Source organism: Notolabrus celidotus, chromosome 11, assembly GCF_009762535.1.
Source record: "Notolabrus celidotus isolate fNotCel1 chromosome 11, fNotCel1.pri, whole genome shotgun sequence".
Classification (NCBI taxonomy): Eukaryota; Metazoa; Chordata; class Actinopteri; order Labriformes; family Labridae; genus Notolabrus; species Notolabrus celidotus.
In genome coordinates, this window is record NC_048282.1 from 33165924 (window position 1) to 33186851 (window position 20928).

Consider the following 20928-nt stretch of genomic DNA (forward strand, 5'->3'; position numbering starts at 1 on the left):
AAAAGATGCCTATTTATAAACTGTAGAATCTGAATGAACTGCTGAAACATATGATTTATCCAGTGAGTCTAACAGACATCTGCTTTTCATCTGCTCAATATGTTTGCAGATATCATCTCGATTTACAGCTCATCCATGGATTACTCTCAGCACAGCCTTGTTAAATGTCTCGCACGTGTTCTCGCTCCTGCATTAAAGCCTCCTAATAAACTCAGGTGTCACCCCCCCGTCTCTGGCGTTTGGCTGTTTGCATTTTTGCTCTGTGAGTCCAGAGAAGCTTTTGGAGGCACGAGCAATCCAGCCTGCAGGAACCGGGAGCAGCGTCCGGGAATGTGCTGACGTCTGCAGGGGGCTCGGCTGGAGATTAAGCCCAATAAAAATGTGTGATTTGTTGCTTTCATATTTGGAGGATGTCAGCTTCAATTTGAGCTAGCACGCTGCCCTGAGGCAGGCTGGGTGACAAATATGAAGGATGCACTGATGAACTGCTGGCAATCAAGTGTTAGTTCTCGTATCCACTATATGATGGCAATGAAAAGCTGCACACATTGTTTCACAGAGGCTTAGACACAGATACTGGAATCACTTTTTGTGTATCATAAATCATAAATTAGCTATAAAAATAACTCAATTTGATTCATTTATTCACGTTTTGTTCAGCTGTTGTGAATCTATTATTCATCATATGTTGTTTCATTCAAACATATGACACTGTAACGCCTTTAAATGAAGATGCTTTACACAAATTATTGAGTTTATCATTAAAAAGTGAATAAATAAATGTAAAAGTAAAGATTTGTTACAATGTAAAACTGTTGTTTGGGTTACTACAGTTCAAACTTAAAGCTCCTGTGAGGAATGTTAGGTTTGTGTTGCTTTTGGCGCCCCCTGTGGACAAAGTTGTACTTCCTATTTTTTCCTAATTTCATCCTGTCCACAGCAAGTAGTCTTTTTTTGAAAAAAATATCAGAAATCTATCAGAATCAGAAATCAGAAATACTTTATTTATCCAGGGGAGGGAAAATTGGTCATTACAGAGCTCTTAAAGACAGTATGTAAGAAAGTCAAAATATTAAAAGAAGGGGGAATACCATAAGATATAAATACAAATAAAATAAAATAAAATATAAATATGAATACAATAAAATAAGATATAAATACTAATAAAATAAAATAAGATATAAATATGAATAAAATAAAATAAAATAAAAATATAAATATGAATACAATAAAATAAGATATAAATACTAATAAAATAAAATATACATATGAATACAATAAAATAAGATATAAATACTAATAAAATAAAATAAAATATAAATATGAATACAATAAAATAAGATATAAATACTAATAAAATAATATAAGATATAAATATGAATAAAATAAAATAAGATATAAATATGAATAAAATAAAATAAAATTAGATCAAATTAAATAGAATAAAATAAAATAATAATAAAGTATGTACAGAAGCGCAGAATAGTTATGGTAGTTAGAATTAGCTATGTATCTATCTGTCCTTTTACATCACATATATCAGTCATTGTGAATCTTTGCCATAGAAGACGTTAAAACAGGCTGTTTCTTCATTGTGTAGTTGACATTGTCGTCTAAAACCTCCCTCATGGTAGTGGTTACAACAGTTAAATGAAGTTAAGGTGTTAACTTAAATTCGGGAGCAGGACCACGCCTAAACCACACCCTCAATCACCTGACAAGCCTACTTAAACGTAGCAAGACTACTCAACCGTTCGTCTATTGCTCTTCAACCCGCCCTCCCTCACCTTGCTCTGCTTCAATTGCCCTTTTTTCTTACCCCTTACTACTCAACGCTCTTTTGTGCCCTTGTCTAATTCCAGGTACTACCTGGGATCAAGATCAGCTCCGGCTAGGATAACGCTGAGACGTAATCCCCACCCTGAGTCTCCATCTGCTGGGCTATACGACGCAGAATAAATCATTGCATGTTCAAACTTATATTCTCGTGTGGCGTGGTCCTTGCTAGTGAAACACACATTAAAGAAACAGTCGATCTTCTTCCCGCCCATACAGAGGCATTAATATTTCAGTCTGTTTAATAACTAGCTAAAAGCTCCTCATAGGAGCTGAAATGTTGTCCTGTATTTTGTAGAAATATGTTTTTTTGACCAACTGTCACTTTAATTCTTCTGGTTATGTCCCCAAACTTAAATGTTGTTGTTTTCAACCAGTGTCAGACCGAACCAACTCAAGTTTTGGATTAAATGATGTTAGTTTTATCAAATAATGTTAATCAGTCTTTCAAAACTACTAGTAATAAAAAATAGTAACATTTAATTTCAAGACCAAAAGCAGATTGTAACTAGTTATAACCCCACTGTCATGAGTTGGTGTTTAGTTTTTTTCTTTGTGTTTGTTCTGTATTAGTTATCCTTTGTCTCCCTTTGTCTCCCTTGTGTGTTTAGTGATCAATGTCTCTTGTTATATTTTCTTGTTTTTCTTAGTCTTTTGTGTTTCCTGTTTTATTTTGTAGTTTCTTTCTCCTGTGTGTCCAGTTCAGTTTTACTTCCTGCCCTTGTGTGTTTCCCTCCCTTTTTGATTAACCTGATTAGTTTCACCTGTGTCCTGTGTTCACACCTGTGTTAATTACTCTGTGTATCTAGTTCCTCTGTTTCCCCTGTCCTGTGTTCAGTCATTGCATGACTCGCCTGTGTTCTCTGTGTGTGTAAGGCTGTCTTCGAAACCACCTGCTACAAACTACCTACAAGTTGCATGCATTTGTAGGTAGTTTGTAGCTCCATTAGGGCCTGTGTCCACTGACAGAGTATTTTATTTTGCAACTGGCAGCTCTATTTTCAATACAAACTTATTGCATTTAAGCATTCTCAACACAAAAATTACGTCCTTTCCCTTTAAAAAAGAAAGGTGCTGGTTTGGCCTAGCAGTTAAATTGCACGCCCCTTAAATAAAGTCTAAAGTCCTCAAAACAGGCAGCCCAGGTTTGATTCCGACTCATGGCCTTTTACTGCATTTCCTTCATCCCCCACTCTCTCCTTGTTTCCTACTCTACCTACTGTCCTGCCTATGATAATAATGTAAAGCATATCTCATGAGCATACCCCTTCCTAAAAAAGAATGGATGGACCAGAAGTTTTCTAGAGATTTCTTCAAAATGTTCCAAAGTTGCATCTTTACGCATCTGTTGCATGTTTCCAACATGAAGATGGACGAAGCCACAGCGCCCTACTCTGTGATTATCAGCGCTACATGTAAACAGATGGATGTGCAGACTTCTTTACTGATCATGATTCTCCTTCATCAACATCTGGTGGATTAATTCATCCTGTTGTGCGTCACTCTCACACACAAACATCACCTCACCCACCTGCTCTCGTTGAATCTGCCTGAATACTTCCTGCTAACATCAGATTACCTGGATTTAATGCGCTCACCTGTGCAGCAAACGCCAAAAAATGACAGGAAGTTTTTAGGAGTTTTGTGCATGTGTGGATACTTGAGGTGTTCTGATTGGCTGATGCATCCTGAGTGTATTTATTCTCTGCTTTGTGATGAAACCCTCTAAAGAATCTCTAACTAACACAATGATTGCAGACTAATTCCCATTTATGAGCCAAAGCAGCAAACATTAGTCTCTAATACAGGTCCCTGTGAATTTTGATGAATGGATTTTTCGCGTTGAGTCGAAGCTCGTCTCACAGGTAAGGTACAAAATGAATCAATAACCTGTTTTAAAGCGAGGCTGATTTGAATATCTGCAATTAATAAGCAATCTGAGTATCCAGAAGGGAGACAAAAAGTGGAGGAAAGTATTAAGAAGTGGAATCTGACAGGAGGTTTGGACGGTCTTATCCTTATCAGGAGCGAGGATCCGCAGACTGTTTGAGATTCTGGAAGTTTGAAAACGCCTCATGCATTATAACTGAAGCACTACCCCGAGTTCCCCGAGTTTAATCCTTTCTGCAAGTGCTTCATCAACCTTCAGCTTTTTTGACAAGACAGAAGTTTCAGCATGTATGATTAATAAGATACAAATGTGCAACTGATATTTGATAAATGACTTTGGTTTCATATTCATGATGTACAATGAATATGCAGCACCAGGGGCTTAGGCCTACTTGATTGATCAAATGTATTCCATTCATCACTTATTTTTGCTTAATTAGCATATTTGAAGCAACACCATTAACAGTGGAGGACTATGGGCTATTTGGAAGATATGATGTATGTTGGGGAGCAGACATACATGCATTCCTCTTTGTCTTGTAGAGCTCAAATCCTCAGGGGGCAGAATTCATTATAAAGAATATTTTACAGCTGCGTTTAGGTGCATCATTTTTCATTCCGTCCATGCTAAAAGTATTTGCTTTTCAACATGTTTTAAACACTATCACGTCAGAGTATCTGCAGCAGAACAATGCAGGTGAAGAGACACACGTCCCTGAGATCTCTGTGTGAGAACGTAGAGATGTAATGTACAGCTCTTTTCTGGGAGATTTCTCACTGGGACGTAATAACCTGAGGACTTTGGGGAGGATAAATGGGAGAAAAGGGAGTTAGGATGTGGGTCATTATAGCTATAAGTTCTAAAGCCCTTCATTAAACACATGAGCTAGTCATTACCCTGCTGCTGTGTGATGAACATTTTGAACCCTGCTTCCCCTCCTCCTCCTCCTCCTCCTCCTCATCCTCCTCTTCTGGTTTACAGGCCAGATGATGCAGAGAATCCGTGCTCGTCGTCTGGCACAGGGCGAAGCAAAGTCAGGCCGCAGTGTAAATGTTTTGTGTGTATCCAAGCAGGCAAATTCTGATGCACATTTGCCCTATTACAGCACATCAGCGTCAGCGAGACGCACGCGAGTGCAAGCAAGCAGCGTACACTTATCATTATTTGATAGCATGTTTAATGACAGATTGACAAAGGATTTGCAAACGCGAGCTGGCGTCAATTCTGCTAAGGTCGGGTTTCACTGCGTCTGCAATGCATGTGTACTTATGTGCATAATTTGATTTTTCAACTAAGCTATTAGATCTGTTTTAGAGAGCAACTCAAAGCTGGGGAAAAATGTGAGCACTTGTGATGTTTAGAGTCAGACAGAGAGACGTTTAAGAAGCTTCAAGACGTTTCAAAACAGATTTCACAGCCAGACTTTGGTCAAATCCATGATACTCAGAGAGGAAACAATGAATTATAAATGCGTGGGCTGTAGATTCTCTCTTAATGCAGTGTTTACTTTGACAGAAAAGGTTTGGGACATGACTCTGTCCATAATTAATCACATCATCTCTGATCTTATTACTATAATTCCTCTTTTAGATGCATCCTTTTTCCTGAAGCATTTACAGCTAAAGTGTTTCCTGTGTGCATGTGTGTGTGAGCGTGTTTCTCATATGTAGGAAATCAATCAATTTCAAATCAAGATTGTGTGTCTGTCTGTGCTTGTGTGTCTGTGCATGCATGCGTGTGTGTAATTGCAGAAATCTGTGTTCTATAATTAGCTATGACAGGTTGGATATTCTCAGTGATTAACTGTGTTAATATGCACACATCTAAAATGAATTAATACAGAGCTTTAAGAGAATTATGGGTTTATTTTACTTAATTACCTGCGATGTGTTACCTGAAGTGCATCAGTATTTAATAACTCAGGTATTCCTATTAAGGCGTTGTGTTTGTTTGAAAAACTGCAGCTGTTTGTGTTTTCACTCTTTGATTCTGCCTTTAAAGGATGCACTGATTGCACCATCACACTCACACTGACGCTGCAAAGTTTGCATTAAATCCACAGCCATATAGCATTTTGTTTACCAACAATAAATCTCACATGACTTTGATTTATTTGTGCAAATTATGGTCAAAGACATCTAATTTCCTTCAGTGATTGCACTGATGAGGGCATTTTTCTTTTGTTAGCTGTGGATGAAGCTCCATTAGATTATGCTGAATCCTCAAGATGTACTTGCAGCAAAGCAGCAACCTCCAATCTTAAGATATGAAGCCTATACGAAAGTGGGTAAAACTGCAGTTCATGGAGCGTCCACTTGAGGCTGGCTGCAGAAACATCGGAAACCACATACACACTCATTCAAAGAAGACGATATTTGCAGCAGAAATAAACATGTTTACAGCCTGGTTCAAAAAACTGTTTATAAGGGCATGCCTGGCTTGATTGACAGGTGGGGACCCTGTAGCTGTTAGCAAAAAGGCTAAAGGCCCGCCTCTTTACCTCACACTATCTCAGGGGAAGTTAAGTTGAGTTCAGCATTTCCAATATGGCCACCACCGCAGATTGGCTTCAAAACAGCGCTTCAGGAACAGATGGCTGACGTCTCATACTATGTCCATTTATTAGACAGTCTATGATTGTAGCTCATATATGAGAGGAGTAACGGGTGTGTTCACACGGACTTGAGTGTCCTGGTTATGAGCCTCATCCTGGTTTTAATCATACTCAGGATGTGGAGTTTACATGCACACAGAGAAACCTGGTTATCATGTCGCTGTATACATAATAAACACTTCAATCCTAGTTTCTGATTACTGCATCTTTACTCAGGTGCTAGGATGTTTATTTTCTACAACACAAACTGCAGCAATTCTTCAGCAATTCGTCCAACAGAAATATTGGACCTCTGTGGCTTATGGCGAGCTGAGCACTACTAAACATAACACGCCGCTGCAGATATGCAGTGTCCACCTCATTCCCAGCAACAGTAGTAGAAAACTACAGCCAATATTGAACATGTCCCAAACTCTGACTGGTGTTAACCTCTCACTTCAAGCACAAAACTCAGTTTCTTTGTCTCTCTAGAAGTGTGATGCTCTCGCTGCCGCCGCCGCCGCCATGTTTGTTTTGCTGATACGTCATATAGGTGAGACCACGTTGGGCAGGTATCATGACTTTTGGGCTGTCATGACTTTTAATGACTCATTTGTTGGCCATGGACACCAAACTGGCAACGTTTGCAGTGGTGTTTTTACTCTTTTTGTTCCTGTGTGTCGGGAGATCCTGTGTAACCATGGTCGCATTGTTTACATACAAGATCAGCTGTAAGCATGCCGTAGCATGTCAATGCCAAACGATGCTAGGCCCGATGTTCCTTGCGAGCTGAGGAGAAGGAGGCAAGGATGACTTGCTGGTATTGAGGTGCAAGCTAAAAAAAAGACGACATGGACCTGTCCTTCCACCCACCGTTATGGGGAATGTAAGATCTATCTACGATAAGGTGGACGAGCTAACCCAGCACCAGAGGGAATACTGGCAGAGTAGCATCATGCTAATTGAGCTAACACCGGACACGAACGCCACATTGGAAGGATTTCACCTGCTGTGAGCGGACAGGATACAGGAGAGTGAGACTGAACTAACTGGGGAAGAAGGCCAGCAAAGTCCTGGAACCTGTGGAGGTGGTGGCTGACAGGAGAATTATGACCAAGCTGTCGTCTCTGATGGACATTTCTTTTCTATATATATTCTTGTTGAAATTCTTGTTCTGTACACCTTCTTGTTTGCTGCTGTAACTCCATGAATTTCCCTGTTGTGGGACGAATAAAGGAGTATCTTATCTTATCTTATCTTATCAGTCCCTCCAGGAAGTTGCGATTTCGCGATCGCAACTATCAACGCAAATTCAACCAATCAGCGCGATTTTTTCGCGGCCTTGCAATTTTATACAATCACCGCAACTTTCCCGCAACTTTGACCAATTACCTTAATCTCAGCCCCTGTACGTCATCAGTTTTGTCATCAATTTCACTTCCTAGGAACATAAACATAAGTCCTCACTTGATCGGCACTTTTCAACAACAAAACACGCACAGAGAACGCGTGAAAAGAGGGGACTGCAGGCAGGACAAGTGACGATGACAACGTTGTTATTTATAGATTGAGGGGCTCAGTGTTCGCTTGGTCTCTACCTGCAGCAGGTGTACTTCATGAACCAGCTCTCCTCACCTCCATGCATCTGTCTCATCTTCATTGATGATTTTTACCCCCGGTGTGCGTTAGTGACAAAGACACAACCGGGGGACGTCTGTTTAATATTTGAGGTTTGACGTTGTTGCCGCCATCACCGTAAAAAGCTCTGCATCTACAGCTTGATTTAATCCAGTTTGGTGAAACATCAGACACATTCAGTAAGTTTTGATCAACTCCTCGTCATCAAAGATTCAGATTAATTTCAGAGTGCGTGAACTGCCTGTCAAGTGCCTCTGTCACTGCGAGGTGCATTCAGGGACCATCGTAAATGTGCAATACAGTCCTTTCATGGCATTTTACTGTGAATCAAGAGAATCAAAACAGTCACAGTGGCCGCATCAAGAATGTTTTCTAAAAACAACTGTAATTTAGCATATTTACTTGCCCCTGAGATGTTATTGGGAAAAAAAAAAAAAAAAAATCGCAACTTTCACCGCAATTTTTTCAAAAAGCTGTCGCAAATTCAGGCTTTTTGGGCCGCAACAACAATCACACAATTCAGGTTTGTCAGAACCAGCATTAGATCTAGTCCTGGTTTCTGAAATCAGGATATGTTTACATGCACAAAGACAAAACAGGATCCTTAAAACACCTGATCAAAACCAGGATATTCAAATCCATGTAAGACGCTCACTGCTTTGCTTTCCACATGTATGTTTCCTGTGACAAAATTGAGGTTAATTAACACAAATTTCATCAAAACATGCATATGCATTAAGTCCCCTTTTTTCTAAGTTAAAAGCAATGAGTCTCACTTAAAATTGCACTTAGCAGCACACATGATAATGTTCTTTTTTCAAAGCACTCTGCAGCATCTTAAGGACAATGGCAGCCTCCATTTAGAATAAGTTGCTCCTCTAAAGCATAATGGCCCTACAGACAAATCAGAGATCCATCGGCGGAGAAAGGCACTAAATAATTTATAGCTTTAATCTGCTCAGTGAGGTGTGTGGTCTTTGACAGTAATTATAAATGCAGGGAGAAATTATAGCTGAATACTTTAACTGCATTAGGAGTCATCTGATGAACAACGTGATTGCCTGCTCATTTCCAACAATAGGGGGCAAGTTGGTGTCACAGCATTCAAATCACCACAGTGCCCATGTGCTTTTTCCCATTTACCATCAAATGTCAGTCGGCCGTTATAAAAAAGGGATTTGATGGGTGGAGGTAATTGAGGACTTGATTGCTTGAAAAGAGATGAATTGCATAAAATGTTTATGAATTTAGGAGGCAATTATTTTTAATAGCCTTGAAATAATAGAGCTGGAGGAAATATGTTTAATTGTTATGATACCATCTTGCAGCAACAGCAGCCGCGCTCACAGGAAAGCAATAAAGTCTGACAAGAAGATGTATCTGTGAGGTGTATCTAAGAGTCATAAGGTAAGAAGAAGATGCAGGGCACAGTACAGTGTGAGGATGCAGCTTGTTTTCACTCTGAGGTTATCTGTGGATGGAAAAACGTGGAACAGATGAAGAAGATGTCTCTATAAAGATACTTACATAAAGCTTTATTATATGGTTTATAATTTGATGATGGCTAGAAATAACTGGGTTATTGAATGTGGAAAAAAACATTGTGCTAAATTTAAACCACATAAATATGAAATATGTATTGTTTATGACTGTTTTTGTTGTTGTTTGTTGATGTGTTTACATATAGAAAATTTGACATTTAAGCATATTTAGCTGACATGTTTACCAACTAAAAAAACCTGATTGCAATAATTTGAATCTTTATTTATAATGAATTACTAACTTTTTGCTGGAAAGTTTACCTACAAAATTTAGTTATATAGAAATGATAATTGTATTATTTAAAATGTAATATTGAGTACAAATTATTGACACATATCAGCTTTTTTAAAAATTTTTTTTATAAAGTATTACACATTTTTTTTCATTCTAATATTAAACACTACAGCTAGGAAGGTAAATCAGAGAACCTTAATTTTGTTTGTTCTAATTTAATTTGTTATATTTTATTTTTTGCTGCTGAATCTTTGCTTTTTTTTAGTGGGCGGGGCTTCATATCTTAGAGGGAGACAATGGATTGAGTAGGAAACTGAGTAGAGCAGGTAATGACTGAAAATTGGAGTCAAACCTGGGCCTCTCACATCAAAGACTATAACCTCTGTACTTGAGAGTTCGTGATCTGACCACTAAGCCAAACCGGCGTCCCACCCCTGCTGTTAAAACCTGGCTTTGCGAAGCTATCTTGTGAGCATCTTTCTTTTAAAGTTGTTTCAAAACACAGTTTTAATTTGAGTTATCTTTGTTTTGTCAAGCTGATTTATGATGTTTAATTATTCTCAAAAGGTCCCTTGTTCCATTCTCCGACCAGGGAGTTACTTTAGTGTTGACTTTGGCGCCCCCTGTGGACAAAGTAGGTTGTCATATCTCTTTGGTAATCTTTCTTATATTATTTTGGGGGATTTTTTTGTCTTAATTTTGATAGGACAGCTGGAAAGAGACAGGAAACGTGGGAACAGAGAGAGGGGGAAGACGTGCACCAAATCATGTCTCTGCTACGACCACTACAAAAAGGACTGTAGCCTCCGCCGTACACGTGGCGCTCACTCCACCAAGTGAGCCAAACCAGCGCCCCACTTTGCTGATCTTTCACGTCTAAGTTGTGTTTCCAGTCAAAACATCTCTAGTTTCTTTAACTCTTAAAGACCTAGACCATTTGAATGAGACAAATGTGGTATCAATGGAAAGCTGAGAATGCCCACTGTAACTGAGTTTTTAAAGCTTGTTGATAGGATTAGCGGTTCAAAAGTTATCACACATTTAAGAACAAGTAGCCACCGCCAGCTGTCTAGGTCTTTGAGGGTTAAACAGTTAAATATCACTCATTGTGAATATTTATTGTGGTATAAATGTAAGGCTATTTCTGCATCATACTGTAAATCCTCTCATCTGCCACCTTCCGTATCCTGTGGCGATGGTTTCAAGTATTAAAAACTACAACATAGACATGGTCAGTCTAATCCCTGGTGGTTCAGTTTGCTTCTGTGGGTCATAAAGACACATCACTATTAATTTCAGTCTGTTTCAGAGCCACTTAAAAACTCCTCACACCGGCTTTAATCAAGACAATGATCCTCAGATTAGCTGCTACTTAAGCGTCTAACTTTGTCAGCAAACACTTCACTAGAACCTCAAAATGAAAAAAGATAAACAAGCTGTTATCAAATGTTAACTCTTTATTTGAATAAGTAAAAAAAGGTGCAGGTATCACAGGTATCGTCTGTCTTGCTGTTGTCCTCGTTGCATGAAATGCTCAGGTTGTTGTTTTTTTTTTTCTTCTAAAATATATTTACATGTGAAATATCCTAATTATGTTTGAGTCATGTACAGAATCCAACTCTAAACTGGTGATTAAACATTTATTAAAGTGCTTTTTTTTTCTTTCTTCTATCATTGCAACACAAAACATCTTTACATAGCAATACACTGTACAGGTCTGCATGTGTGTTATCGTGTGTTGGGCTACCTGTTAAAACAGCTGCACGTTTCTGCAGGATGTACTGTATCACAGAGGTTGTAAAGTACAATTAGTTTATTATTTTGTCTTTGAAATACAATTGAAACTTGACATATCATACAAATAAATAGTAGTCATAGCCGGGGCTATTGCATGCAAACATCAGCATTTATGTTTCTTCAAGCAGTAATACATTTCATTACTGGTGATGCAATTGAGCAGGGTGCAAAAGTATCTCTTAGTGTTTCCTTATACAATTTATCTAACCAGTGTGTCTTTGCTGAACTCCATGAAATGTTGAAATGATGCACACTACACAATGCTAATTGAAAAATGGCTGAAATATCTGACCCGTGTATTAAAATAAAAAAGGGAAAAAAGTGACATTAATATGAAAAAACTAGTCCTTGTCCATTTCCACGTATTGTGAATGGTTGTCTGGAGATTTGCTGTGAGTTTTACTCAAATGGAGTTTGACTGCGTGATTGCTCGCAAATGTCCGACAGCAGAGCTTACATTTGAACTTTGAGTCAACGTCCTCCTCTGTGACTAGACCCTCTGAGGCTCTGACACTGAGGGCCTTGGACAGTTCTGGCTCCTCTACCTTCGTCTGGTGCTCTACGGGCATTTTGCACATGTCTTTAATTTGAAACCCGAGATGGGACTCCAGATGGGAAATGAATCCGCCGGGGGACCTGAACTGAGAAGCGCAGTCATTGCAGTAGAAGATCGGGTGGCCTGTGTCCATGTTCTTCAGGAATTTGGTCCCTCCAGTTTTCCTCAGTTGGTACTTCACGTTCGCTAACCAATGGCTTATGGTGGTCATGGACAGTCCGGTGAACTTGGAGATGTGCATCCGTTCCTGAGGGCCGAGGTCTGAGAGTAAGTACTTCCCCTCAGAGGTCAGGAAGAGGCTGGAGGCGAACTGAGCCTGCAGGATGAGAAGATGGCGAGGATTCCAGTTGGACTGTCGGCCTTTGCGCTTGTGGACGGAGTACACCTCAGCGGAGACGTCCTCGAACCGCCTGACATCAGATTCCAGTTTCATGGTCGGGATCCTCGATGGTAGGGAGGGTTTTGGCGTCGTGGCTTTTGGGAGAACTTTGACCATATCTGCGATGTCGGACAGAGCGTATTTCTGCGGTATCGGGGTTGAAGGCGACAGAAGTGAGGAGGCTTGCTTGCTGTGTTTGGATTTCGTTAGATCTATGGGTTGGTCATCAGTGGCATAAAGAAAGGCGTTACCGGACCTGTTTCTCATGGCGTTCCCGAGCATTAAAGCTGGTTTCTCGCTGCTCCGGTTAATGTCAGAGTAAATAGACTTGGTGTGAGCGGATAGTTTATCCACTCTTGAGTTATTGGGCTTATTTGCTTTGCCCAGATGATTGTTCAGAACAGACTGCAGCGCACTGAGAGGGTTTATGCTGAGCAGAGCCGGAGTGTCACCGAGAGGCTCTGAAGTAGCGCTGCGTCCATTGCTGGCAGAGGGACTCGGTGTCTTGCCTCTGTCAGAGAAATCTGGGCTCAACTTCCCTTTGATCGTCTCACTCCCTTCATTCAGACAGTCTGCATCGAGCTTTGAAGAGGAAGAGGAATCATCCTGACAATCGCTGTCATCATTCTCCGGCAGATCAAACTTAATATTCTGACTTTCTTTACCATCGCTAATGCCAACCTTTTCTTTTTGATGTCCACATTTTGATGCTGTCCCTGGGGAGCCTCGACTCCCACAGCACCAGGGTATAACTTCCCCTTAGGGGCAATCGGTCTCAGCTTGTGGTTAAATGTCTGCTTTAGCAGAGCGGGGGGAGATGCAGAAAGAGGGGAGCTTTTGATGATGCCAGAGAGCTGATAGGCAGCGTGAATGCTCGGGTAGGCACTCCAACTTGGTGTCCCTGTTTGAGCTTTATTGATGGCAGAGGCCACTGTGTTGGCTAAAGATTTAAGAATGTCCCCTCCTCCTCCTGAGTCCTGTTCAAGATCCTCCTCACGGAGATAAGGGTACTTAAAGGCCCCATTGGCTGCCTTTTGATCCTCACTCTCTTGCTTGTCATCTTTAGTTTCAGTTTCTTCCATTTTGTCTGATGTGCCTTCCCCCTGGCTATCCTTCTCGCTGCTCCCCGGGGACGCAGTTTTTGGAGAGACCTTTTCTCCCTCAGTGTCACTGGCAGCGGGATCAGCTAAAACCTGCATCTTCTCTATAGCCAGGGGGTCAAGCGCTAACTGTTTACCCTTTTTAGAGGCCGAGTTTGTTACTTTGATGAAGTGTCCAGTAACCATCATGTGTGTGGTGAGCTGCTGAAGGGTGTCGTGGGAGCTGCCGCACTCCATGCATTTAAGAATCTGAGACTTGCACGTCTCAAACTGCCAAGTGTAACTCGCTCCGTTCTGATAGCCGTAGCGATTGTTGTTAGCGTTCGCAATGGAGGCCGCCCGTTGGGCCTCGGTGTAGCCGGATAAGCCGGTCGTAGAATCGGGGGAGCAGGGTCTCACCGTTTCAAAGGCCCGCTTCTTGGCTGGTGGCAACAATTTGGGAGTGAGTACTGGGATTGGCTCTTTTAAAGGCACTTTTTGGTAATGCTTAGTTTTAATCATATGGACACTCAAATCCTGGAGAGAGTCAAAAGAGTGGCCACAGAACATGCACTTCAAAACCTTCTGTGCATCCTCTTTCCCTTCCATATCGTGCAGGTTTCGTTTCCTCGACTTGGAGGACGAAGCGGTGGAGTTGCTCTGCTTGCCGTGGTTGTTGTCCTGATAATGCCCGCTCTTGTTCATGTGGACTGTCAGCTCCACAAGCGTGTCGTAAGCGGCGCTACAATCCTTACAGCGGAATCGGCTGGCCCCCGTGAAGACTGAGCCGCAGGGTTTGGTGGTTTGTCTGTACAGGTGGACAGAGCTGAAGAGGTTAGGTTTGGACGTGGGCTTCGGGGAGAGCGTCTGCTGCAAGGTCTTAGAGAGAGCGTCCTGGTGCCAGTCGAACTCAGTCTTGGCGGTCCCATTGGTGCTGTCACAGTTGGCTTTGCTGGTTTTTCGGCCCATTTTCAAGTCCATTCCTATCCCCGTCCAGTAGGAATCGGAGAGGAAGTTTGCATAGGCTGCCCTCATTTTCTCCAAGCTGCCGCCCGTCTCCTCTTTGTGTTTGGAGCTCCGACTCTCCTCATCCTTCTGGCTCTCAGGTGGCGAGGAGGTTTTGAAGTCTGAGAGTCTGTCGCTGGTGTCGCTAAGGCGGGACTCTAACTCTGCCTCTTGATTGGAAAGGACACTAATGGGAGAGTTCTGGTTGCTGTAAGTGTTGGTGCTCTTGTTGTCTAGCTCTCTGTCCTCGGACACTTTGGGGCTGGTCTTCTCTGAGCACTCCTCTTCGGTTTGAGTGTCGTTCTCTGCATCTTCCTCGGGGATGGAGTCCTGAAGTGCAGGGTCTTCATCAGGCATGTACACTGCAAAAGGGAAGAAAAATGGAAGTTAATGATACTGAAACATCAGCACTTATGTGAATTTATAATTTAACTCCTGAGGTTTAACATTCAGATAACCTAGATATGGCACGGAGCGTATATTCTCTTACAGGATCCATTTAAGACAACATAATGGTGGCTGCTTTGTGCCCTGAGAGATTGGAGAGTGTAGCAGGACATAATGTCTTTACTAACAGACTGCTGCTGGTGTAACAGCGCCCTGTGATTCACGACAGGCCATTGACTTAGTGCTGTGTCCAAGGTTTCTCTGGCCTCAAGTTGAGATGTTTACAACAATCATTGGCCACTGAGTGACAAAAAGAAATTGATTCTTCGGGAGCCTGTTAAGTGTTATTGTAAATGACCTATTCCATAGTGATTATGGACGCCTCAAAACTGCACTGAAAATGAAAGCTCTCTGTTCTCTGTAGCACCTCTGTGTCCCTGAAGCCAAATGTTAGGACCACAAACTCAGACGCCTCAACGTCCCATGTTTGCTTCATCAATAAATAAAAAGAGTTCAACTTGGGGAAACATTTAATGAAATAGAATATCTTGCAGATGAAGATGTTGATGGAAAAGCTGCTTCAATTATCAGCATTAAAACTTTCAGATTCTAAAAAAAATCTCAGAAAAATGCCCGGCAATCTGTCACATCATTATATTTTCCCTGACAGTCTCATAAACAGCAATTACTTCTTTCATTATTCACCTGTTCAGTCTCCTAACTCACAGCGCACAAACATTATTGCTTCAATTAACAGATAATTAAACAACAGTATTTCTAATTGACATATTTCCCATCATCCAATTAGAGGAAGTGCTGACTCAGCATAAAGCGGGGAGTTTCACGTGGCTGCAGGGTCTGCTCAGCGTAACATGAACACAGCTTCAGAGGATTAAAGCGTCCTCTCTGACAATAACTATTTCAGATTACTTTAAATCTAACCATCCGGCAGCCCACGCGACAATATCCCAACCAGTGTTTGCATATCTTTTTTGAAGACACCCTGCAATAAATGCAGTTTGTCAGTGTTGTCACATATCTGAGATATTTTCCGCCTCGTAGTCATGCTGGAAAATGTGCATTTTGGGAGAGACGTGGCAGATGTGCTCAGAGTTAAATATGAATAGGACATAACAGCCCTGTCCAGGCGCTTGTGCATTTCTCCTGGTTAATATTTCCCTCTTTGAATAGAGGGCACTCCATGAGGGCTTGGCTGAAGCCGAGCACTCAGGAGTCCCACACTGGGCGGCCCCACAGAATGTCTTTCCGTCTTTGCCTTTCTGAAAATAAGACTTTTTTTTTTTGTATCAATATTTCACAAGCGCCTCAAGAGAAACCCTGGAGGTGAATTGCCTGCCAGCTAATGGACGGAGATGGAGATGGGACTCGGACTTTCAAAACAAACATGGAGAACGGGGGCCTGGTGAACAAGAGCCTCGCACACACACACTCGCACCCAAGAGCCCTGATGTGCTGTGACCTTGATTCACCGCAAGAGGGATGTTTTGATTGGCCGACCGAGATCAGTGATGGCCTCCAAAACACCCTTGATGCTGAGGGAGAGAGTTGTCAAGAGCACAGAGGTATGTTTTATTTATAGTCTTATATATAGTATTCACAGTGAAGGAGAACACCAATGGGTATGACAAGCTCACAGTTGATGTCCTCTCTCTTCAAAGTCGTCACTAAAAGTGCAGGACTGGGAAGAAAGCGCACCAAAGTGGGGAGATGAGGATTTTTCCAGTCCGGTAATGGTTTAAGAGAAATGGCTCAAACCCAGCATACACCACTTCATGAAAGCTATTTCCTGCAACATTTATGCAGCTTAAAATCCACAATATGAGAAGTTTAGTCGCACCCACCCTATTAATAAGATACATGTGGATTACACAAAGAAGAGCCGTGGACTATCTCCCTGGAAATACCCACTAACACACGAGTGTAATGTGATTTTTTGGGTCTCTTATCGTGGTTTTTTGAGGATAGAACTGACAGAGATTAACAGCTGCCCTTCCTGCTGTTCTTTGCCTTTCTATCAGATGCCCTAAGACGCAGACATCCAGAGGCACCAATTAACCTTCTGGCAGGGATCACTCCAAGATACCTGCATGTCTAACTCCACTTCCCGCACCATTTATAACTGTGCTTTGCCAGCTCTCCGTCTACCACAGAAGTGCTGCCATGCCAAGCAGCATTACTCTTCATACAAGATCAGATTCAAGGACAATACTGCTGCTTCAGACAACACTGGAGCTGTGTGCATGGTTTATGATATATCTCAGGATACAGCAGACACTATTTATTGTTATATCTTGTGTAGATGGAACCAAGATTATCCTTTTTTCTTTTAAATTCTGCTCTTAGGAAAAAAATTTAACTGCATAAAGACCAAACTCATGGCTATCAAATCAGAGTTGCTCAATACTTTAATACCACATGCCCTAAAATGTTGCATACATCATATTTTTGACCAAAAGCTGCTGCAAGTGAAAGAGAGAGAAGTGGTGATCTTTCAAGATGGAGATCAAATTGAGACAAAGAGGATAAAGAGAGAAAGAAGACGTTCTTTTATCAATGTTTCACAACAAACGTGCATGAAGGTGCCGGATTTTGTCTGATTGTTGTGTTCCTTCCTGCCTGCTTTGTGTGTGTGTGTCACTCTGCTCCACCCTCCATCACACTTACTACACCACTAACTGCTCTTACTTAAAGGTCTGCAAACACTGACGTTCTGTTAAGTCCTTTTGGCATCTTATAAAGTGCACAAGTTACGTTCAAGTTGGTAAGACCAAGAACACAAGAGAGAGAGACAGTGATGTCACTTGCTCCATGTACTGTATGTTTCCTGTTTGTCCCGAGCTGTGGACGGTTGACAAAGAGCTTCACAGCACAGCACAGTGACTGATGCTTCAAAACGACAGACACTACAGCACACTTCCTGTTTCTTTGTGAGGCACTCTGGGCTGCATGCTTGCATATATAAAGGTGCTAAATAGAAGTGAATTTGAGTTCTTGGGTGTACATTATTTTCAGGAAGATCTGATTTAAAAGTTGGTATGTGTTAAGTGGTCTTTTCTGTGCTAGCAGAGTGTGCAGGTTTCGGAATCCAAATAACAAAATGAAGTAGTTTTCAGGGGCAGAGGGGTCAATTTTTTCTGCCATGATATTGAAAGAAGTACTGATATTATTAGATTTTTACTAGTATTTTCTTTAAGAACCTTGTGGGTGCAGGGCTTTCTCTGTCGCTGCCCCCACCCTCTGGAACTCTCTCCCCCAACACCTCAGACTCTCTCCCTCACTCACCAACTTCAAATCCAGGCTCAAAACACCCCTATTAAGAAAGGCTTTTAACATATAATTGATGTTTTTTTTTGTGTGTTTGTTTCTGTTTTTCTCTTTTTGCTTTGCTTTCCTTTGCTTATCAATTTTGCAATTTATTTTTTGTCAAGTGTCTTAGAGAAACTTTCAATGCGCTTTTATAAATAACATGTATTGTTATTATTATTAAGCTCTCTGTAGAATAGTTACATTTTTTATGTAGTTAGCATGGTTTTATTGCACTAATATTCATCTGGTCCCTGAAATAACACTGAGCTACTTCTGTGCAATCAAAGCTAATAAGATAAGATAAGATAAGATGAGATGAGATACGATGAGATAAGATGAGATGAGATAAGATGAGATAAGATGAGATGAAATAAGATAATAAAAGTTGAGATGAGATAAGATGAGATAAGATAAGATGAGATAAGATAATAAAGGTTGAGATGAGATGAGATAAGATAAGATAAGATTAGATAAGACGAGATAATAAAGGTTGAGATGAGATAAGATGAGATAAGACGAGATAAGACGAGATAATAAAGGTTGAGATGAGATAAGATGAGATAAGATGAGATGAGATAAGATGAGATAAGATGAGATGAGATAAGATAATAAAGGTTGACATGAGATAAGATGAGATAAGATAAGATGAGATAAGATAATAAAGGTTGAGATGAGATAAGATAAGATGAGATGAGATAAGATGAGATAAGATGAGATAATAAAGGTTGAGATGAGATGAGATGAGATGAGATAAGATGAGATAAGATGAGATGAGATAAGATAACAAAGGTTGAGATGAGATAAGATGAGATAAGATGAGATAATAAAGGTTGAGATGAGATAATATAAGATGAGATAAAATAAGATGAGATGAGATAAGATAAAATAAGATAAGATGAGGTAAGATATTACTTTATTGATACCAGGGGGGAAATTCAGTTGTTGCAGCAACCCAGACATAAGTACAATCAAGAATAAGTTTCAATAAGTAAAATAAATAAATAAAAAATAAAATAGTTACATAAAGATAGAATACAAATGTATAAAGTTAAGATATGTTCAAATGTTACAACAGTAACTAAGACTCATTTCAGTAAAATGGAAACCATTGCATGCTAACTATTCATTAAGCCAGGTTTTTAAGGTTTGTGATGTTGTCTTTCACCCTCCGAGAACAATAGAACATTGTTTTTTATAACACAATGGTGATTACACTGAGTAATGACAGATACGTTTCTAAAGAGAAACTTTCTTGTGCAAAGTTTAAGATTTTGGTGTGCCACAGTGTAAACTAAAAGTGCAAACTAAAACAGCATTTCTTATCTTCAGGGCCACTTTTGTTTTTTTTTCACTGAGAGGAACAGCGAATTCCTCTTCAAAATGTTGTCTTAGAGTCCAGTAAGGCAACTCCCTGCCTAACTAGCCTCAGAAAACAGAGGCTGGCATGCCTCCCTGAGATTTAGCATGTCATAAACTTCTGGTAAGCCTCCAATCTGTGTCACTACAAATTTATATCTTCAGACAGAGATATGCAAGGTCAAAAACCTGAGGTGTCCATCATAAATCAGGCAGTTGAAATGTTTATAACCTTTATCCGTTAGAACAGACTCTTGGCATAGCCGGGCCTGGATTTACAGAAGCAGCAGACGCTTTCGGAGCCAAAAGCCTTTTTCCCCTTACATCTAGAGAAACCAGCTAACTGCATAGGAAATTGTAGATTACATTTACTGCTACTTTCATGGCAGCATGCTGTCCAGCTGGATCGCTGCTAAAGGCTTACATGACAATATATTTACAACTTGAGGAATTAATATCTTCATGCAGCACAGACCCCCCTCCCCTGTGTGAGCCATTCAAAACGTGTCAATCACTTGGAAGTGTGTGTGCCAGCTGTAAAAGAGCGTCCTGTTTCCAATGCTAACATGCCAGTAGAAACTTTTGAAAATTTGAGAACATCAACATTTATCCCCTGGAAGGTCGACAACATTTCCTTCATTAATCTGACAAGCCACGGAGAGTTAGCAGCCTGAGGAGCTTAGCTAATGGACAGCTGCAATACCCAGCGCAGGACTTTGAGAGTATCCACGGTAACACTATCTTCAGAGGAGATTGGGTAATTCATAGGTGCCAGTGACAGGTCTGCACGTCTGTGCCACTTTCCCCAGCGCTCTCCGGTTGTCTCAAGCTACAGTTTTTGCTGCTCGCAAATCAATATTCTTTTTACTTCCCATTGATTGCCTAGTGGTGGGACCAACCTAAGCAGGACTGTTATGACATTTCTAGATTTCCCCCTGTCCTTGGAACAATCAATTACACGCGCATGGCAATCAAAACCTCTTTGCAAAATGAACCTGCTCCATGACATTTTCATCTCCCGGATTTATGCCATGTAGAGGGAGGAAAGAAAGGAGGAGGGAGAAAAAAAAAAAAAAAAAAAGGAGGCCTGCTGGAGAGGCAGAGAACACGCTAACAACGCAGGTCAGGATCACTGAACAATCTCCAGGCTGTCTCAGGAAGAATTACCTGTTTCTGCTCTCTGTTTTCACTCTCATGTGTGCCCAATTAATGTGTCTAAAAAACACTTAGTCACCGTGTTCATCTGTTGTTATAAATAGGTGTGAAATGTCACTCAAAAAGTACATAATTCTAAAGTTGTGAAGCTTT

The 20928-nt window shown here is 40.8% G+C and overlaps 1 protein-coding gene across 1 annotated transcript in view; it reads right to left on the bottom strand.

Annotated features, from left to right (window-relative positions):
* Positions 1-11173: 11173 nt before the first annotated feature.
* LOC117821121 (teashirt homolog 2) overlaps positions 11174-20928 on the bottom strand; it is a 58669-nt gene continuing 48914 nt past the window's right edge. The window contains 2 exon segments of the mRNA XM_034695187.1: positions 11174-13158; positions 13161-14912. Of these exon segments, the coding sequence (XP_034551078.1) occupies positions 11873-13158; positions 13161-14912 (3038 nt within the window). The 3' untranslated portion in view covers positions 11174-11872.